This window comes from Idiotropiscis lumnitzeri, chromosome 12, assembly GCF_059441095.1.
Source record: "Idiotropiscis lumnitzeri isolate Australia: NSW breed Sydney's pygmy pipehorse chromosome 12, RoL_Ilum_1.0, whole genome shotgun sequence".
Lineage (NCBI taxonomy): Eukaryota > Metazoa > Chordata > Actinopteri > Syngnathiformes > Syngnathidae > Idiotropiscis > Idiotropiscis lumnitzeri.
The window spans coordinates 21493457-21512840 of NC_142402.1; the positions used below are offsets into that span (position 1 = coordinate 21493457).

Genomic DNA, 19384 nt, shown 5'->3' on the forward strand with positions numbered 1-19384 from the left:
GACGTCATTATTGTTTGTCATGGTAAAGGTTTCTTTAAATCCGTCAGAGGTTTTACCACAAAATGGCTGTTGATGATTCTTATTAACAATCACACCTGATTACGATCTTGTTAATTGACGTCATAGTTGTACATTCAGTTTTCGCACAAGGGCGGCTTGAGATTTTTTTTTTTTTTTATCACAATGAGCGATCTTTTAATCTTATCTCTGTTCTGATTTGACGGCGATGACGACATGTTTATTTGAAAGTCGAATGGAATGAAGTCGCAGAACCTTTTGAAATGCTTCACAGTTGCACGTCATCTTAATTTTCCGAAATTAGGACGCGACAACCAATCACCTTCGCCGGACCGTCATCATTTGACCAAGCAGCGCTACGAGAATTGTTGCGCTGTGAAAGTGAAAGTCAAGTCGAGTCGAGTCAGAAAGGCAAGTAGAGAACTTTGAACTACAAAGTCGCATGAAAACGCTTCAGAAGGCGAAACATTTGTGTATCTAACGCCAATTGTCACGAAACAGAATTGTTTGACATTTAAATGTTGATACTGTCACCTTAAGCAAATCTTAATAACTGCACGACGACTTTCAAAATTAGCATTAAACAAAAAGAATCAAATACAATATGTATTTCTTTCTCAATTATGTAAGCTTAAAATGAAGACAATGGCCGGAGTTTATTCTCCCCCACCTCCCTTCCATAAATTCAACACTGATCGATAAAATTTAACGCACTAATTTATGTCGATGACCAGGTTAGAGATTGCGGGTGCTTTTTTTTTGTTTGCTACTCTTTTTTTCGTTAAAAGCGCAAAATGTGTTTACCGTTTCTCCAGGTAACAAAGCTGCACTTCCAGTTACTTGCAGCAGGTGGCGTTCTCCTGATTGTGCACACTGACGATGACAGTGAGCAGGTCGAGGCTGTCAAGTTGAGCACATCAGCCAGCACCGAGGCTCAGGACGGAGCTAGGAGAGAAGAGAAAGAGATGAGGCTTCTTTTGCCCAAAAAATGCTCACCTTTGACACGGTAGAAGTGTCGAAGCACGGTGCTGCGGCAGCGACCTCCTGAATTCTCCTGGAAGAAGAGCAGGAAGAAAGCATCGTTCCTCTCGGATGCAAAGTGGAGACTGAGAGACAGACTCATCAGTTACTATAACGACATGGGGTGAGTTTTGCAGACATTTGTGTTCAATTAAAAAAAGAAAAAAGATAGAAAACCTTTTTAATTAAGCAAGCAAACTTATTTTGCTGCCTCATCTCTCCCTAGAGAAGAAGCGCCAAACACTTTGTAAGATGTTTCCTCATCACAGAGAAAGGTAAGGTCTTGCTTTTGAGTGACCAGCTGTCATTTGATAGTCGTGCAAATATATGAACATGCATACGCGGCACTAACACAATGGAAGATCAGCGATAGCAGTTTTTGCATGTTAATCAGTCAGTGATTCTAAAGCTGCGGCTCGAAAAGATTAAGAAAGCTGAGGAGAGAGCAAATTGCGAGTCCAGCGCTGGAACATAAATGACTTTACTAATTCCTAAGGTGCAGCCCGAACCCCTGCGCTCAATCACTATGATGTGGCTTTGTTCTGCTTTGAGACCCCCGTTGGACCCCCGCGGGGGCATTGCCATCTGCTGCAAGGCTCAAGAACGGCATGCGCGCTTAGATGTAAAAGTGTTCATCATCAAAGTCCTTCGTTGTGTTTCCAGACAATGTTGCAATAATGTTGCCGAGGCGTGGGCAAAGTATGGCTTGAGGGGCACATACGGTCCGTTCCGTTCATTATTCTGACGCACCGACTATATACGACAACAAGTTATGACTAGCGCTAAAAATCTGAATTAAAAAAATATATACAACAAATAATTTTGCAGGTATTTTTTCATCGTTGTTTTCATTTGTCATTAAACAAAAAAATGCAAATGAATACAAGCGATCACGTCAGCGTCAAATATAAACGTCACGTCCGAATGACGTCAGTGCAGATGGCATAAAAAAAGTCAGGACAGTTGAAATTGTTTGATTCAAAATCTTGATCAGCAAAACGTAAAACGTTTTTTTTTCCTAGTTTGTCATCATCATCTTTGTTGTTTTCCTTCAGAGAGCAGCCGATCTTCAGCACGCGGGCTCATGTTTTCCAAATCGATCCGGCCACGAAGCGGAACTGGATCCCGGCAAGCAAGCATGCCGTTGCCGTTTCTTTCTTCTTCGACTCCAATCGCAATGTCTACCGCATCATCAGCGTGGGCGGCACCAAGGTGAGGACGACAAAAGAATTCATTGAGGTGCTTTAAAGGACCCAAAAAAAAAAAAAAACGGATGTGTATGTAACCTCTTTTGGAAGGAACACACACACACACACACACACACACACACCCCTATGCTGGGGGAAAATAACGCCTGTGACATCTGGCGGAGGGGGCGTCGTCGTTTGGGGTTGTTCTCTACTTCAGGGCCTGGACGCATTCCAATCATTGAAAATAAAACTCAATTGCCAAGTTTTTGAAGACATTTTGTCTGCTAGTTGACAGAAAATAATCTGCCTTCTTGAGTGGACCAGTCAGAAGTGAAAACGTTCCCAAATTCTTCCTGCCGGTTGTGCTGATCTGACGAATGGAAACGTTCAGACGAGATTTTTGCCGTCAGAAGAGGCTCACGTTACTTCATCCGAAAGTTCACACACTTTTCCCAGCCGTCAGTGAGGCAAACGAGGTGTCGCAAGAAATGGTCAACAAGGCAACAATACTGCAGAGTATTTGTGCGGCTGTTGTCTGGATTTAGATTAGAACGGGGGGAAGGGGGGCCGGCGGGGCATTATCTGATCTCTTAGCACCTCGAGTCTGACCCACATTTCTGCCTCCCAGAAAGCCGTGCGTGGCGGCAGTCGTGCGGCCGACGGCCCAATCTTGCCAGGGTCCGTGTTTTTGCCCGCGAGTGTAATCTGCGGCGTTGCCTGCATCCAACATGTGACGTCAGCCAAGACAGACGACACACTCAGTTCATGTCATCGTTTTTTTTGGGCAGAGAAATAAGGACAAAGGTGAACCGCTTCTTTTTAAGCCCCGCCCACTCAGCCTGGCCTGCAATTCCAGGATTTGAAGTCCGTGCCAGTATTGGAACACACCGAGATGACGTCACACGCTTTAAAAATAGTTTTGAGCTCGGGTCTTTTCATTTTGTGCTCAGAGGGCGACAAATTGGTTTCATCTCCAGATAATGGTGAATCTGACGGATGGGATGCAAAGTTCTCCGGCATTGCCGATTTTAAACGTAACCGACATCCTCGTGTGGCAAAGTTTTAAAACCAATATGAATTATTTGAAGGTGAGCGAGTTGGCAACACCTGAATTGGCCGCCGGTATGTCACTACTGACACTACTTTTGTCTAAATGAAGACATTCCACTCATTTTGACATAATCGTTGGGGCCGTGCCCCCCCAAAAAAACAGACTTTTCCGCCTCAAAAATCAGCAACTGGTAAAGCGTGAATATGCCGTAGTTTGTAACCATGTCATAAAAAATGTTCGGCTTTTTTTCTTCGGAGTCTCGGAACGGATTAACGGATTTTCAATTCACGTCAATGGGGAACGATGATTTAAGCTTTACACGTGGAAGAAATCAAACGGGTTAGTCAAGGTAGCACCGCATGGATCACAATTTTTCTTGGTAGGCAATCATCAACTGCATCGTTACGCCCAGCATGACATTCACCAAGACGTCGCAGAAGTTTGGTCAGTGGGCCGACAGCCGGGCCAACACGGTTTACGGTTTGGGCTTCGCAACCGAGCAACAACTGCACCAGGTAACAGCTTGGCAACTTCTCAAATGACATTTTTGGCGCCACCTTCCCTTCATCGCGTCTTTTCTTGGACAAGTTTTCAGAGAAGTTCAAAGAAGTGAAAGATGCGGCTCGTCTGGCACGGGAGAAGTCCCAAGATAAAGAACTGGCCAACACGGCCCTCAGCATCGCGGCGCCGCAGGTGAGCAAAGTCATCAAAGTGCAAACGTGAGCTTTGCATTTGAGCTCCTCAATAAATTGGAGACGGCGGCATTTGGAACCAAGACCATTTTGTTGTGACGAGCGCTACAAAAATAAAGTTGATTTGCAAAAATTGGGGATCGTCGCAAGAATAGTTGAACGCACGTGTCCCGTTATTAGACGGCGGCGCTGTGACAAAATGGAAGGAGGAAGTAATGAAGCGAGAGGAAAAAAAAAAAAAAGAGATGAAGTGGGTCACTTATCTCAGAGGGGAGTGACAATGAGGAATGTAGGACGCTGGTAAAATTCCTCTTCAGTCCTCACACCGTCGCCTCAGACCTACAAGATCATTTGGGAATAATTAACAATCAGTCCTGTGAGACCCACACCAACTTTTTATTGAAATAGATGCAAATGATCCGTTCTATCCTCCCTAAATTAGGAAGAAAAACTTTAGAAATCAAGTTGGATTGGATCATTAAACTAAAGTAACTTTACTCAGGCAAAGCTTAGCCAGTCCACATCTTATTGCTGTGTTAGCATTAGCTTGAGTGCTAACATTACCGTTGGCAAAGTGTTGAATGACGCCACTTTTTGTCTCTTTTTCGGTTTTGCTTCGTGACGGTTGCCACCCGCAGTTCTCACAGGTGAGCACTTTTACGTTCAACTGATTTACTGAAATTCAAAGAATTGTCCAGAATTACTTGCAAGTTTGAACCAAGATGTGTAGCCCAACGTTTGGATTTAGAAGTGATACTTCGCTCGGTTCGATCGCGTGCATTTGAGAAACGCGGCTCGTGTGACGAGCGCATCTACCGATTTGTTCCTCAGGACCTCTCCGACGACCTCCAGTCCCCTCCGGTCATGTGCGTGAACGGGCCTGAGGACAAACTGTTTCGCAGTCAAAGCGCGGACATCACGCTCTCCTCCGAGAAGGAGCGCATCAAGAAGATGCTTTCCGAGGGGTAGCTCAAGTCGTGCGCACACAAACGACACACCTTTTTTCTTTTTGAGTCCCATCTCATTACAATGAAAGGAACTCATTTTGCAAACGTCTTCATCCACGAAAAAGCAGATCGTCCTCTTTCTGTTCGGAAAAATCTTCGGAAACAATTAAAAACCAAGAAAAGCCCTTCCATCGACCGGAACGGGACCTTGAACATACAAGTTGGATTTAAAGTTAGTTTTCAAGAGTGTTTTATTCTGTAATGCTTTTAATGTCATTCTGAAAATGCTACTCGTAATCTGGTACATAAATGATGAAAAGAAAAGGAATGCCGCCAGAGATGATCACATTTCTAGAGAAAAAGGAAAAATAAATCCCCAACACTGCCGAAGCAAATATCAACGAGGTGTTAGTTTTAGCATGTAGCTTGCGAGCCATCATTGATTACTTTTATTTTACAAGCCGTGTTCTCAGATTGGACACGATTTTCACGTCATGTTTTAATGAGGTTTTTTTTTTTTGAACGAGTGAGGCGCTTACCCCTAAACAAGAGCAACACAACAAGCACTCCCAAAGTGTTTTTCCTCTTCTGAACGACGTTTTCCATCACAGGAAGGCAAATCCCAAGAAATGTCTTTGGTTTCATTTTGCGGCAGGTCGATCTGCGAGCTGAACCTGGAAGCGGAGCTCTTCACGCTGCAAGACAGCAACTCCAAGTTAGTGGCGGCGTTGCACGAGGCCAACGCCAATGTGGAGCAGTGGAAGAAACAGCTGCACGCGTATCAAGATGAAACGGAACGGCTCAGAGAACAGGTAAGCAGAACGGCAAATTCATATCTTGGGGATGGGGGGGGCTGGCGAAAGATTGCAACACTTTGAGCTTAAACACAACCAAACCTCGTCCTCTTCTCTTGATAGCCGTATTTTTGGGGACTGCAGCACTTCATTCGGTACAATCGTCTTTCAAACACCCTTGTCTAAAGAAGAATCGGTGTCAAAGAAGTATGTTTGCGACTGTAAGACAAGCTTTGCATGTACACACATTCACTATAAAAAATGTACACGGTTTGTCACGTCATGTGAAAATGCACAAGAGTCCTTAAAAATTCAATCGCATTTCATGTTCACTTTAGCAACGTTGATCTTTCCAATAAAGCTCAGCTCGACGGTATCGATTCGCCGAAACGTTTCCAGCACGTACGACTCATTTCAGGCCACTTTTGGATTTTAGGCAAGTGAGCCGCCGGTCGTCCGAGCTCGTTTTGTCGCTCCTTCTCATGCCGAGAGGCTGAGGTGGCGGCAAGGAAAATGGATCACGTCTCAGTGGTGACGTGAGAAGACGAGTTTGTAGGACAGCCAGATCCTACTTTGGTTGGCCCACTTAGGACAAAAAAAGAGACATGACCACAGGGAGCTGGCATCTGCTCGTTTCATTCGCCAACAATCTTCTCGCAAGTGCAAAAAATCAATCCACGCTTCGGGGTGTTCAATTTGGTTCTCCTTAATCTGTGTGACGACACATTGTTTTCAGTTCACAAACGTGAAACCTGCGTCTCAAATGCAAAATGTAAGCAAATTGAGTTTTCTGGAACGGCCTACGAAACGTTTTCCGTTTGTGCGTGGCGCGCGTTGAGGTGGCTGACCTGGAGGCCCACGGAGGTCACGGCCCCAGTGACCTCCTGAAGGACGAGCTGACTCAGTCTCTGGAGGAGCTGGAGGCTCTGCTCAAGGCCAAAGACGAGGTGTGCACACTTTCACCTTTGTGTAAAAGAAAAACAACGCAATATTAATCTTTTAGTTCATTTCAAAAAAAGATTAAAAAAAAGACGCATGCTTTGTTGTTTCTTGGCAGGAAATTCACATTTTGCAAAGCAAGAAGTCAGACTATCATGAGTTGGAGCGTGACCGAGATCAAGCTGTACACAGACTACGGGTAAGACTAAAGTCATTCCACAATTTTATTTGCAGGGGTTAAGGCAGGAAAAAAAAACCCAAATATGTTTGGAATGGCCATCTTAAATTGTAACTCTGATCCCTAAACACGAATATTTCAAACTCATCTTTTACGTCAATGTACAACATACTAAATTAATGGGAAGAGGATTTGACAAAAAAAAACAAAAGATGTAGCAAAGCCTCTCCTAACTTTCTCTAACAACCCAGGCTAAACTGAGCTCCTCCCCAACAAACAGTCGGCTTCTTTCTCACTTCAACCAAGACCAGTTCCTATTTTGGCATCTTGGGCAATTTTCACTGATCCTCTCTCGATTAAAAAAAACAAACATTTAATGGAGTAATATCGAATGCTGTTTTGAATGTTTACATGCATGCATCCAACAGTAATTGCCAGTCATGCAAACATGCGACGAAAAAAGTTGCAGCGTTGCTTCTCTGACATTCACCTTCATTCACTTGAATGACTACAAAAAAAAAACAAACAACGGATGGCCGTCAACCGCATTCAGCTCTAGCGATGGTCTCATTAGACGTTAGTCCAGGTGTACTTAATAAAGAGGCCGGTGAGTGTATGTTTCTCGTCACCACGGCAACAAGCAGTAATTGTAACGCGTTTGCTTGTCGTCGCCAGGAAGTGGAGATGCGCAATTCCGAGCTGGAGCGCCGCATCCACAACACGGAGCAGAACTTGAGCAACTCCCTGGAGGATCGAGATCGCGTGGACACGGAGCTCCAGAGGGCCGTGGAAATTCTCGACATCAAGATCTTTGACCTCAATGACCTCCGGCAGAGCCTGGTTAAACTCATGGACAAATAAAAAGTCAAAAGGTCCACGCTGGAGTCGCGCTTCCAGCACGACAACGTCTCGTCTGCGGCACACGCTGCATTTTACACGCTTTTAGTTGTCTGATCATGTAGCGCTTCGCGTTGCTTGCCGGGGAAGCCACGCAATCACGTGACGCTAACTGCTTATGAGTGCAAGATGTTTATTAAGGAGAACTGGTGCTTCTAGTTTTTCATGCCGGATGACCATTGGATAAGAAATGGCATATGATGACAAATAGGAGGCCTTGTTTTACTGTTCATGAAGCGCCTTGTCAACAATTCTGCTTACAAAACAAGCACACGTTCACGTTGTATTAACAGCCACTAAACATAAGCCGATTTGTTGCGCGTCGCTTTCCACGCATTAGCGAGCGGCCGGAAATGAAATCATTCTTCAAGGTCCAGTAAGAAATTCAGATATCTGCTCTGGCGATGACTCAAGACACCAAAGATCATTGTTTTAAAAAAAGATCGCCGTTAAGGGATTTCAGCCGCTTGCTCTTCTGCGCTCTAACTCACATTTCGATCACTCAAGTACATATTCATAGAAAGTATCGAATACAAGTGCAAATTCTGCAATCCGTGATGCTCTAATTCAAAGTTTGGATTGTGTGTATAAACTTAAAGAGTACTTGTGAGAACGCCGCATCTTCCGGGACCTCGGCTGCGATGCGTTCAAGCACATCCGGGACACTTCAGGCCTTTCGACATGTGACCTCCATCTGTGGACAAAGTGACACATGCCCGCTCAAACGTGGATAAGGGATTTGTTTTCACGGATTTGCTCGTGTTTGTGTTTGTCTTCTTTCAAGCCTTACTGTTTTAACTCGTTAGGGACGCCGCGGAACGTTGTGGCGGCTGAGCTGTTACGTTGCAAAATAAAAGCTGACAAACTTCGGCGTCATCGTCCGAGATGCATTCTGTCCCATTTCTCATGAATTATTTTTACGACGACGACTTTATACTGGGAGGCGGACATCAGAGGAACAAAAAGAAGCATTTGAATTTTCCATCTATATTTGTGAGGAGCCATTCGAAACATTGGAGGAAATCACGATTGACGAATGCAAGCCATCCAAAGGGAAACGGCACTTGGAGATGGTTGCCAAAATGTCCAGCTGAAAGTTTCCACAAAAGATGAGCTGTCTTGCTTACAGATGATTGCGAAACTAGTGATTCCGTTTAAATGACCGAACGCTATCTGGGAAGGAGAAGACGTCAAGTCAATTGAGCAAATAGCCTCAGATGCAAGTGAACATGTTTGACACGTTTCCTCTTTGAACTCAAAGTTGAGACTTTTCAAAGGGGTTTCGTCTCGCGGCACATTTCAAAAAATACAACAAGTTGCAGATATTCTGAAGTGCAAATCGGAAGTCTTGTTCTTTCGAGACGAGCTCAGCAGATAGCGAACGTCACTAAAGTGAAGCCTCGCTTATCCGCAAGATGTTTTGGGGAACAGATGTTGAGTTCTGGGGGAAGTTGGAACCGATGAAATGGAAAGAGATGATTTGAGACGCAACAGTTTTGAGTTACAAGCACGGTCCAGGCACTCGTATCTCAAGGCACCACTCTACTAGCCAATTTTGCAGCAGAGCTGGTTGCCTACGTGATGCCCAAATGTCCAGCGCCGGACTTCACTTGAGTGGCCAAATGCTCACTTCATGTTCTAGACTTGAAGTTTGGAAAACCTGCGGACTTTGCTGTCCAGTAAATATGTCCAGATATGCAAGACACCTTTCTTCTCAGCGTTGGGACCAGACAGCCTGGAGGGGTTCAGCCCGATTACAGATGGTTCAGAACCAAATGGACCTTGTCCTTTCCTCCGCAACCCGGAGTTGTTTCGCCCAAATAGCGCTGATCCCAAGACGAAGACGCCGGCGTTCCTCCCGCGGCTCGTCCAACCTGACTCGCGCGCACCGGCCCGGCCCGGCTCGGCTCGGCTCGGCTCTGTTCCCATTTCTTTTCTCACGCTCGTGATGGGTTGCTTTTCTTTGGTGTCGCGGTGGAAAACGGCCATCCGGGTTTGTTCTGTTCGTAGTCGCCCACGTTTGCATTCGGAGGAACCGAGCTCCTTTCGAGCTACAAGAAAAAAGACAAAAGGTGGTGGATCAAAAACATTCTTGCGAATTTTGCTCCTTGTTAGAGAATTGCGAGTTATGTAAAAAGTCCAATCGAATTCAAAAGCGCAACATCGCTTCATTTTTTAGAGTATTGCACGACCATTCAAGTTTGGAGTTACGAGAAATCTACTCACGTTAAAAGCAAAAAATAAATTCACAACTTTTCAAGTTAGGTTTTATTCCGGGTGTGTCTAATTTGCTGGCTTACAGTCTAGTACTGGGACAGTCCAGTGACACCGCCGTGCTGGTAGGCCCGCTCCCCCTGATAGGTGGAGTCTTGAGACAGAGCCACATCAATCTGGGACTTGAACTCATCTCCGAGGTAACTGTCCTACGATGCAAGCAAGAAGGAAAAAGCCCAAAAACGATCAGAGAGGATTGCGACGATGACGAGAGCAAAACGGATCCAACCTGGGAAAGTTCTGGCTGGCTCATGTTGACGTAGGCTTGGGTCAGGGGGCCCTGGGAAAAGTTCTGGGAGCTCAGGTCCTGGCTGGCCTGGCTGTGTCCCGCGTTGTGGTTCCCGACGTGACTGCGGTGGCGCTGGCGATTGCCTCGAGCGCCGCCGTCTCCTCCGCTAGCGGCTTTTCCCTTCAGGCCGCCTCCACGACCTGGAAAACAATTTAGCCAGCTTGCACGGAATACGGCGGAAACGTGCTTGATTTCATCTTCATCTGATCCTGCAAAGCATTTTTTTTGCACTTGAATTCATTCCAACATAATTGTGCAGCATCAAAAAAGCCAACAAGCTGCAAATCGACGAATCGTTAAATATTTGCTCTGACCTGATGTCGGCCCGTCGACGTGGCCCACGTACCCGGGAGGAGGTATCGGCGGCATGACCAGGCTGAAGGGGATGGGTATATTGAGAGAAGTCAAAGAGTTGGGGCCGGGAACAATCATTCCAATCTGGTCATGAGTCTGGAAGTACATGTCGGACGCACGCCCTGCAGTGAAAAAGAGGTTTCGGAGCGGAAAGCGATGCAAATGAGATCGTGCCGCTCGGTTCGTCAGAGTTTGAAATGAACTTGTCACCGTTGCCGCTGCGATCGTACACAGATCCCGGGATGAGCGCTTCTCTGGCGTCGTACATGGCCGTGCTCATGAATCGCCCCCCCTAGAAAAAGCACAAAAATGGGACGCGGCCATTTTTGGGCCACGTTCCCTAACACTCCTGACACCCCCCAAAAAATAAATTGAAGCCGCTTTTCAAAGGAGTCAACTCACAGGGTTGATGGTGTTGGTCAGCTTGCGGGGCTTGCTGAACTGCATGAGGCTTTCTCGCAGGTTGTTGAGCGGCCCTTCCACCAACACCTTCTGCTCCTTGTTGTAGTTGAGCAGGAGGTTCCACAACGGCTGCTTGGACAGAGCTTTCGGGTTGCCCACGATGATCACGCCATACCTACATGGACGTCGGCGGTGGGAAGCAAACAACCACAAATATTTTCAGACTGTCCTTCCGTATCTTTTAGGATCAATTTGGACTTTTACCTCCTACACTTGAAAATAGAGAGCAGTTATTTTTATTTCAAGGGGAAGCCAAGCCAAAACATTTCTGAACAAGAATACGTTCTAAGCCGCTCCAGTGGTCAAACCGCGGCATTCAAAGTGATTGTGTTTGAGGAATAGGAGTTCATTTTAGAAATCGGAGAGGGGGAGCAGCCATTTTGTCACTTCCGGTGCACTGAAAATGACTTCACAGTTGCTCAGGACTCAGCTAACGCCCAATCATGGCTCAGAAATGTATTTATTGATTTATTGGTGTCTTTTTATGAAGCGTAGGGCTACTTAAGGAGTTGGGTTTATGGGAGGCCAAGTGTTGTTGAACTTGGTGCTATTTTGACCTGGCTCTTGTGAGCGCCACATTGAGTCGGCGAGGATCGTTGAGGAAGCCGATGCCTTGATGCTCATTGGCCCTCACGCAGGACAAGATGATGAAGTCTTTCTCTCTGCCTTGGAACGCGTCCACACTGGCGATCTCCACCTCCTGCGTGAAGACAGAATTGGAGGCAGTTTCAAGAATAACAGTCAAGCCCTCGGCTATTCGTGGGGGATAGGGACCGGCGTGTGAAGACTGAAATTGCGATTAAATGTGAATCCACGGTAATGAGGTCATGTCGCATGTCGTTTACAATGTCTTGTTTTTTTCCGTCCACCCACCTGGTACAGCTTGGTATGAAGGGAGCCGCTGAACTGCATGTACTGGACCAGATACGATCGCTGCCCCTCATAGGGGGTGATGATGCCAATCTGATCCGGTTTGGCTCCAGCCTTCAGCAACCTTGTCGTTATTTTCTCCACATTAGCTGCCTCGGTTCTGTGCAAAGAAGATTGTGAATGCACTGAAGGAAACCATTGTCACAAATTCTCAAGAAACAAACGCAGCTGATGACAGATGACGGAAATTTGAATACCTTGACTTGGTAGACGCAATGTGTAGGTCGGTAGTGAGTTATTGTTCACATGAAGAGAACATGTTCAAGCGATTCAAGATCCTCAAGAGCACACACCTGTTGAGGTATGATGTTCCAGAGCTGGCAATTTCCTCTTGGCCTTGAGTGACATAAAAGAACATGGGCTTGTCAGGCTGTGGCCACTGGAAGTCAAAGCCTTTCTTGACACGGTCGCCTGCACACAAACAAAGCGCAATGACGTCATCGGGGGTGGCAGGCAAATGAGTTTGGAGGCGCACTTCTGCCACCTGGTGGACAACAAGTGCATTTCTTCCATTTAGCAATACTGGAGTGTATTTTATTAAGTTGCACTTGAGCACGGGTGGTGAGTGAAGAAGGACACCAAGTGGGAAATATGCTACTTGAGTCTTGCTTATGACATCAGATTGCTATTAAAAAAAAAAGATGTCTCTAAAATATTATCCGGATTATAGTTTGTCAAGAGTGATGTTTTTTTTTCAATTTTTTTTTTTTTGCTCAGAAAATGGTCACCCTTTCAAATGGCCATATGAGTGCCCTACTTTGTATGAATGGATTTCATATTTAAAATGAATACATATTTGTCAATTCAGACACTGAAGCGTGCCCTCAAGGAATAAAAATGTGACAGCCTTGTGCAACTTTAGCTGCACTCACACAGCATTTCAAGACTTTGACATTTCGGTGAAAGGTGAAATTTCAACACGGAAAAAAAAAAAAAAAAAAAATCGGTGTCTGACCTGCAGTGACTCCGTTCTGCAGCGAGCCTTCATAGAAGATGTTGGAGGGAAAGGCGCTGAGGGCCGGGTGCATGCGGTACTGAACCTGCAGACGGATGGGTCGGATCCCCAGAACCACCAAGCGCTCAAAAAGAGACTGCGGCAAGCCTGCTTTTGCCGCCTTCTTGCACATCACCACCGGGCCCAGCTGGCAGTGGTCGCCCACCAGAATCAACTGCAGACAGCGGAACCACATTTCATTATAATCACTTGTCAGGTTTTACAACCAGTAGTGGAATGGCAATAAGAATAATTGTGGCCACAATGTACATGTAATGTGCGCACAAATTGTTAAATGATGGCACAACCTGAGCACAAAATACGGCTTTGCGGATTTTCATTCTTTTTCACAATTTGGACGGCTGGCCAAGCAAGTGCAATATGCCCACGCCCCTTACGTCATTGCATTCTTGCCAAGGACTTTTCAGAGCATCGTTGAAGCTAATCGTCAGCTTACAATCAAATGAAATCATAGCATCCCAGTCGATGCGATTATTTTTTTTCTCCCCGAGCAGAAAGGTGTCTCGTCTCGTACCTGCTTGGCTCCGAGCACCACGGGCACCATGCACTCGGGCTCGGTGGCCTGGGTGCTCTCGTCGATCAGGATTGATCTGAACTGCATCTCGGCCAGGCGGGGGTCGCCCGCCCCGACGCACGTGCAGCAGATCACGTCAGCATTCTGCGGGACATCAAACGCGCAACTTTAGCGGCCGCGTTCCGACAACAATCGGTGACGAGAGACGACGTTTGATTTTTCCTCACCATCAACAGTTCCCTCTCAGCGGCACGTCGCAGAGCCCGGTACCGTTTCTCATCAGAGGATGACAACTCTCCAGTTTCGTCTTTCAACTGTTGCAGTTTTTGCAGTTCTGGCATACTGTGAGCAAAAATTGTGAGAAACTTGCTCTTCAACGTCTGAGCGTTGTGACTGACATTACCTGTCCATGTTCCGGGTCTGGTTGTGCAGAGCCAGGAAGGACACGGGCGAGTCAATGGCTTCCCGGCTCTTAGCGCACAGCCTCACCGCTTTGAGTCCAGTCTGGTGAATCTTCTCTGTCAGCTGGTCCACAGCAATGTTACTGGGAGCGCACACCAACACGGGTCTGGAGGGACACACGTCACAAAGCTGACATCAGATCAATTCAAGAAGAGGGAAAAGTAGAACCGGTGCCTCATCTTGGCACCAAGGAACTACGTGGACGTGTGTGTTGAGGAGCTTCATGTTGTGCTTTGCTGCCATCTGGTGGCACGTTTAGGCAAATATTAACTTTAACTTGTGTTGCGAATCAGCGGCACCTTCGTCAAGGAGTCCTACCCATTTCCCTGTCGGGCCAGGTGGTACACAACGGTGGCAGAGGTCACCGTCTTTCCGGTACCGGGAGGACCTTGGATCAGACTGAGGGGGCGTTGCAGCACCGTCTTTACCGCATACACCTACGTGGGACAAAACACACTCGGTCGACATAGCCGCGGGATGGCCTTGAGCGGGTTGACGTCGATGACGCCGATTTCATGCTTTTGGCGTCCTTTACATTTACAGCTGGTGTTTGTCAACGTATACGCATTTAATGTGTTAGATTTCCGTCGCCAAGCCTGCAGCCATCTGTCCGTTTGGACGTGTCGGCAGATATCCACATTCATATCTGCTTCTTATCCACATTCAGAAGAGGCCCAATTTCGAGCTGGTGATATCCGATTCTGTTTGTTTCCCCCCCCCAAGTAATGCCGCCATGACGCTTGAGTGTGCCTCAAATTGTGTGACATGAAGCACGCCTTGTAAACGGAGCCCTACTTGGGAGTGGTTGAGGTCGGGCAGCCCTTGGGCAGTAAAGCGTTTGGGCAGTTGACACTTGATGAGCACGTCCTCCACCTCGTGGCCCAGAAGTTTGTGGTAAATGTAACCAGACACCGAAGTCTCGTCCACAGCAAATGTCTTCAAGGAACTCTGCATCCTGCAAGCACAACAAGCGCAATGATTTTGCACAACGCTCAAATCAGGACGGCGGGAACAAGTCTGAGGAGTAAAAAAACGGACTCTGGAGGTACCTGTCGAAGGATGTGGACTTCCACACAAAGTCCACCTGAAAGTTGTGTGGAATCTCCACGGGAGCTCCAGCGCCGCTCCTCAGCTCAATGGCGATCTCATCGCCGTAGTCTTGCGCAGTAAGTTACGGAAGAGGCAAACGAGACGAAACATTCTGCACACATTTGCCAGTCCAAACGTTTTTGCTACAACGGCGCCTTCAGAATCCTCACAAGGATACTGTCAGGGACTTTGATAACATGGCCAATGCCTTTCCATGGAGGAGCCAGATCGCCTTTGTACCGCAAGCAGATTTCATCTCCTTGCATCAGTCGCATGTCTGGATAGGAGAGGGGAAGATTTAAAAAAAATAAAAAATTTGCATATTCATTTTTATTTATTTTGATTTTTTTTAAATCACATTCGAGTAAATAAAAAAAACATTAAAATGCCTGTAAAGTGGAAAACAAACGACTAAATACATACCTGAGTCAGTCTTAGGCAAAGTAAAATAAGCAATCCTCTTTTTATTTAGGCCAAGGTCCCATCGGACGGTAATATTTTCTTGAGTCTGAAAAGAAGCCGTCACTTTATTACTTCAACAACTGAAGATATTTTCCAGGCTTTTGGTAAGCAGCACTTAATAGATTGCTCAGTAAAGCTTTTGTCATTTTTTTCTTTTGTGCGTGTGACATTTACAGTGTAGTGTTGCTTTCATCAGTCAAAGGGCATTCATTATCTTTTAGGGCACTCGCTTATTATTTTGCACAAATAAGAAGCGCACTATTTCTAAAACCCAAGCAACGCGTAACAAAACCCAAAGTTGTTTTGCAAATCAAAACAGTCGGTGTTAAGTAGAAGTGGAAGGAAACGCCGATACCAATACCGGTCGAGTGCAGATACTGTCTGTCTGTACTCGTATTCGGGAAAAAACGCTCCGATACTATGGCACCCGTACCACGCTTACAAGATGTAAGCGATGGTTCCTTTGTCCAGTCAATTTTTTCAAATAACTTGCGGCAATCTCAAGAAGCAATCGTATATTTCATGTCTAAAAATGCATCGTGTGTTCTTTCGTATTAAGTTGGTGAATTGATTTAAATCAGAGACCTGCGACTCTTTAAGCTTCTTATCATAATCAGCCTCCAGCTTGACAAGAGGACCGAAGATGTTCTGGTATTGGTAGGCGTCCTCATAGCGCAGCAAAACGTGTTGGGGCTCCTCATCCACACCGGGCTTCTCCAGGTCTTCCAAAGCGGCGCTGGGATTTTCCTGTCAAGAAATCCAATGGCGAGAGGTGAGCGGACGAGAGAACGGATGCAGCAGCCGGAGCGCAGCGTCAGTACCTTCCACAGCTCCTCCAACTTGTTGATCTGCTGGGCTGTGATCTGGCGGGCCCGCAGTTGCTCCTGCTCCGACGGGATTTTCACCAACCAGGAGAGGAAGCAGCGGTCTTGAATGAGAGGCTGCCACTGGGAGCTGTCCCAGTTGATGTCCTTGAGGCTGCTCTGACTGGCACACAGCTGTCTGGGTTGCAAACAAAACCAGCACGAGTCATGTTGGGCGGATGCATCGAAATACTCCAGAATATTGTAGAAAAGTTGATTCATTTCATTTGCAAACACACACGAGTGATTCAAGACTGGCAAAAATGTTATTATAATTTCCTCTCAGTGGTTCTCGAACGCTTGACACCGAGTACCACCTAATTGACAAGTTGTGACCGTCTTTGTTTCCAATTAACATGCATGTATACTGCCCCCTGGTGGCCAAGGTGTGCACACCAGTTTAGGCGCCGCATTATGTATTCACAAAATGATTCACAAACTGTTTAACACTTTAAAATTCATTTTGAAAATGTTATTTAATGCTCTTAGTACTGTAGGTTTTTACAAAGTAGACCACTACTTTTCTCAACAAAATAATCCAGAAATATTTCTCTTGGGTGATTTTTTTTGGGGGGTGATGGAACTGCTAAATGTCATTTCCATTCATTTCAAGGGGTGCATGTGATTTAAGATACAAGTAGTGGTCACAAAACGGATTCAACGTTTAAGTTGAGCCACCACCGCATTTCAATTCAAAACGTGAAATTCTTAAATGACTGTTTACCGAGCCACAGCGCAACACTTTTCACAAGACCATCATTTGAAGTCTACACCCCAAATTTTTTTTTTTTTATGCAATATTATAATTTCTTGAGATGATGTTTTTTGTTTTTTTATCATCACAGCTCTGAAAAATTAAATCTTGAAATATTTTACTCAGTTAGTAGTGAATCTATCTGAAAGTTTTTGATTTGAAACGCTGGACTAAATGATGTTTTCAACATTATTGAGAGTCATTGACATGCAGCAGTATTAGATTTTTGTATTTTTAAATGATTTTTTTTAAATTGGTTCTGCCGTGACGCGCCACCTGCACAGTAACACCACGACGGAGTCCGCTTTTGCGGGGATGAAGCCCAGCAGAAAAACATTGCGACAGCCGCAGTTGTAGCACTCCAGCACCGTTTCCCCCAGGGGGCCGTCTTTATGCAGGGTCACCTCCTTGGACTTTGCCCTCACCAGATGGTTCACAATGTGACTACACGTTAAAAGGACAAAGAGTACACAGCGTGAGAGACAGCCGACATATTGCCGCCAGATGTCCTGCACCGACTGCTTTTATGACTTTCACAGGTCAAATGACTTACCTGCCCGAGGTGTTTCCACGGCCATTGCAGAACCACTTCTTGCTGGTGTTGCAGTAAACCACGCAAGCTGGATCGTGAATTCCACAGTAACTACAAGAGGAGTCATCAAAATTGATTTGCATTGATCAAAATACCCCAGCGACATGAGTACTGGTATTGCCTGATGCGAAAGAAGGATTTCAATAGATGCTCACATATTCAAGCTGGGACTTTGATGGACAAATTAAATGAAGAAGACATTAACTTTAAACTGAATCTCTCCCCATGATTGCGTGCGTCGTCCACACGTATTCCGGCTTCTTCTCACATTCCCAATCCACTCGGTTCATGTTTGACTCGACATTGCCCGTAGGTATGAATGTGAGTGTGAATGGTTGTTTCTCTATGTGCCTGCGATTAACCGGCGAGTGCCGACCAGTCCAAGGTGAACCCCATCTCTCATGCTAGACGGCAACTCGCCCATGATCCTATCATGGGCACGTGATATTGAAAAGGGATGGATGAATATTGTGTCACGTTTGCGTTTTGTCATTTTAACCTGCAGGCATGCACGGGGAGGTCCTTGGAATAGTAGGTGTCCTCTTCATCCTCCTCAAAGTTCAACTCCGCCAGCAACTGACTTGCATTCAGCACTGGGTCGTCTCCGTTTTGTAACACACCTCGAGGACTGTTAACCTGTGGGTGCATTATTTTGAATATGAAGTCAATCCATCTCAGCCTCAGAATACACACAAATCAACACTGACTAATCATGGATCACTTACGTAATTTATTGATGATGTACAACAAAGGGAAAGGTTACAATACAATTTCATCTGTGCATGCTTGACTTTAAAAAAAATATCACTTCGGATTCAAATGTAGTGTTGACACGCGAGTTTTTTTTAAGCATGGTGACGAAGTAATGACGTCATCACAGTAACCGGACATAGCCAGTTGATGATGTTGTTAGTTTCTATTAGCCCGTTAGCGTTTGTTTTTTAATGTCAAAACAGCAGACAAACGTGACGGCTGACCTGGTTGTCCAGCTGACTCTGGGTCTGGCCTTGGGTCTGGCTGGGCAGGGTAAAATCGGTAAAGTCGTACTCGGAGCCCTGAGTGTCTGCTCCCAGTAGCTCGGCTTCCTCGGTGTCCAGGAACGTGAGAGTCTGGGAACTCGGCCCATACGCCTCCACGCTCATGATTCCCAGTCCCAATTTTTTTTTAACAGTTTTGGGCACAATTAATCCCCACACAGCCACTGTCCGAGAATAAATGAAGAGCAGATGCGCGACAGAAAATGACAAACAGTGGCCGTGGGCTTTACATACTAAGGATAAAGGCTGCGTTCCGTCTCGCTCCCGCAGCCTTCTTACTCACAACTACTTGTTTCCCGCGTGAGCCGATTATGAGGAGGCAAGAGGAAGAAAGGAGACAACAGGACACAAGAAAAGAGAATTGGAACGGCGTATTGACGTCATTACAGTCGTCTGTTAAAAACTCGCACACGTTTATTCATCAAGGTCAGGTTTTAAAAGTGTGGCCCTCGATACAATGACCAAATAAACTGACGGTCGAACTACAATGAATATTTCAAAAAAGGCCATTTGATATTAAAGTGCAAAAGCAAACGTAAAATAGCTCTTAAAATAGTATTG

General features: G+C 45.8%; 2 protein-coding genes across 13 annotated transcripts; one reads left to right on the plus strand and one right to left on the minus strand.

The window, feature by feature from the left end:
* The first annotated feature begins 101 nt into the window (after positions 1-101).
* LOC148326510 (homer protein homolog 3-like) lies at positions 102-8581 on the plus strand. 2 transcript variants are annotated; one of them, XM_088310814.1, is made up of 11 exons: positions 122-429; positions 834-1162; positions 1265-1313; positions 2094-2250; positions 3663-3794; positions 3868-3972; positions 4803-4936; positions 5574-5730; positions 6552-6659; positions 6770-6850; positions 7505-8581. In XM_088310814.1, the coding sequence occupies exons 3-11, from the start codon at positions 1291-1293 to the stop codon at positions 7688-7690; spliced, it is 1083 nt and encodes a 360-aa protein (XP_088166940.1). In that variant the 5' UTR covers positions 122-429; positions 834-1162; positions 1265-1290; the 3' UTR covers positions 7691-8581. The 2 variants fall into 2 exon arrangements, with proteins under 2 accessions (XP_088166941.1, XP_088166940.1); XM_088310815.1 differs by lacking the exon at positions 1265-1313 and having other exon boundaries at positions 102-429.
* LOC148326511 (regulator of nonsense transcripts 1) lies at positions 1206-19150 on the minus strand. 11 transcript variants are annotated; one of them, XM_088310796.1, is made up of 31 exons: positions 18764-19147; positions 18286-18422; positions 17748-17837; positions 17471-17638; positions 16399-16579; positions 16163-16324; positions 15539-15623; positions 15294-15392; positions 15076-15184; positions 14822-14981; positions 14345-14463; positions 13968-14132; positions 13792-13906; positions 13565-13708; positions 12991-13204; positions 12329-12446; positions 11979-12135; positions 11663-11805; positions 11046-11220; positions 10854-10935; positions 10604-10765; positions 10230-10429; positions 10027-10149; positions 8517-9777; positions 8331-8420; positions 6561-6675; positions 5458-5613; positions 4970-5125; positions 4788-4851; positions 4536-4646; positions 1206-4310 (listed from the first exon to the last, which is right to left on the minus strand). In XM_088310796.1, the coding sequence occupies exons 1-23, from the start codon at positions 18926-18928 to the stop codon at positions 10030-10032; spliced, it is 3270 nt and encodes a 1089-aa protein (XP_088166922.1). In that variant the 5' UTR covers positions 18929-19147; the 3' UTR covers positions 1206-4310; positions 4536-4646; positions 4788-4851; positions 4970-5125; positions 5458-5613; positions 6561-6675; positions 8331-8420; positions 8517-9777; positions 10027-10029. The 11 variants fall into 11 exon arrangements, with proteins under 11 accessions (XP_088166922.1, XP_088166921.1, XP_088166920.1 ...); XM_088310795.1 differs by having other exon boundaries at positions 4788-4862; XM_088310794.1 differs by having other exon boundaries at positions 4536-4851.
* Between the last annotated feature and the right edge of the window lie 234 nt (positions 19151-19384).

Excerpts from the sequence above, each read along its gene's own strand:
- LOC148326510 (XM_088310814.1), top strand. The coding sequence starts at position 1,291 with ATGTTTCCTCATCACAGAGAAAG. Across the intron at positions 3,795-3,867 it reads CCGAGCAACAACTGCACCAG|TTTTCAGAGAAGTTCAAAGA; the intron begins GTAACAGCTTGG and ends TTCTTGGACAAG. Across the intron at positions 4,937-5,573 it reads AAGAAGATGCTTTCCGAGGG|GTCGATCTGCGAGCTGAACC; the intron begins GTAGCTCAAGTC and ends ATTTTGCGGCAG.
- LOC148326511 (XM_088310799.1), bottom strand. The coding sequence starts at position 18,928 with ATGAGCGTGGAGGCGTATGGGCCGAGTTCCCAGACTCTCACGTTCCTG. Across the intron at positions 18,423-18,763 it reads AGAGTCAGCTGGACAACCAG|GTTAACAGTCCTCGAGGTGT; the intron begins GTCAGCCGTCAC and ends ATGCACCCACAG. Across the intron at positions 16,325-16,398 it reads AGTTGGAGGAGCTGTGGAAG|GAAAATCCCAGCGCCGCTTT; the intron begins GTACTGACGCTG and ends ATTTCTTGACAG.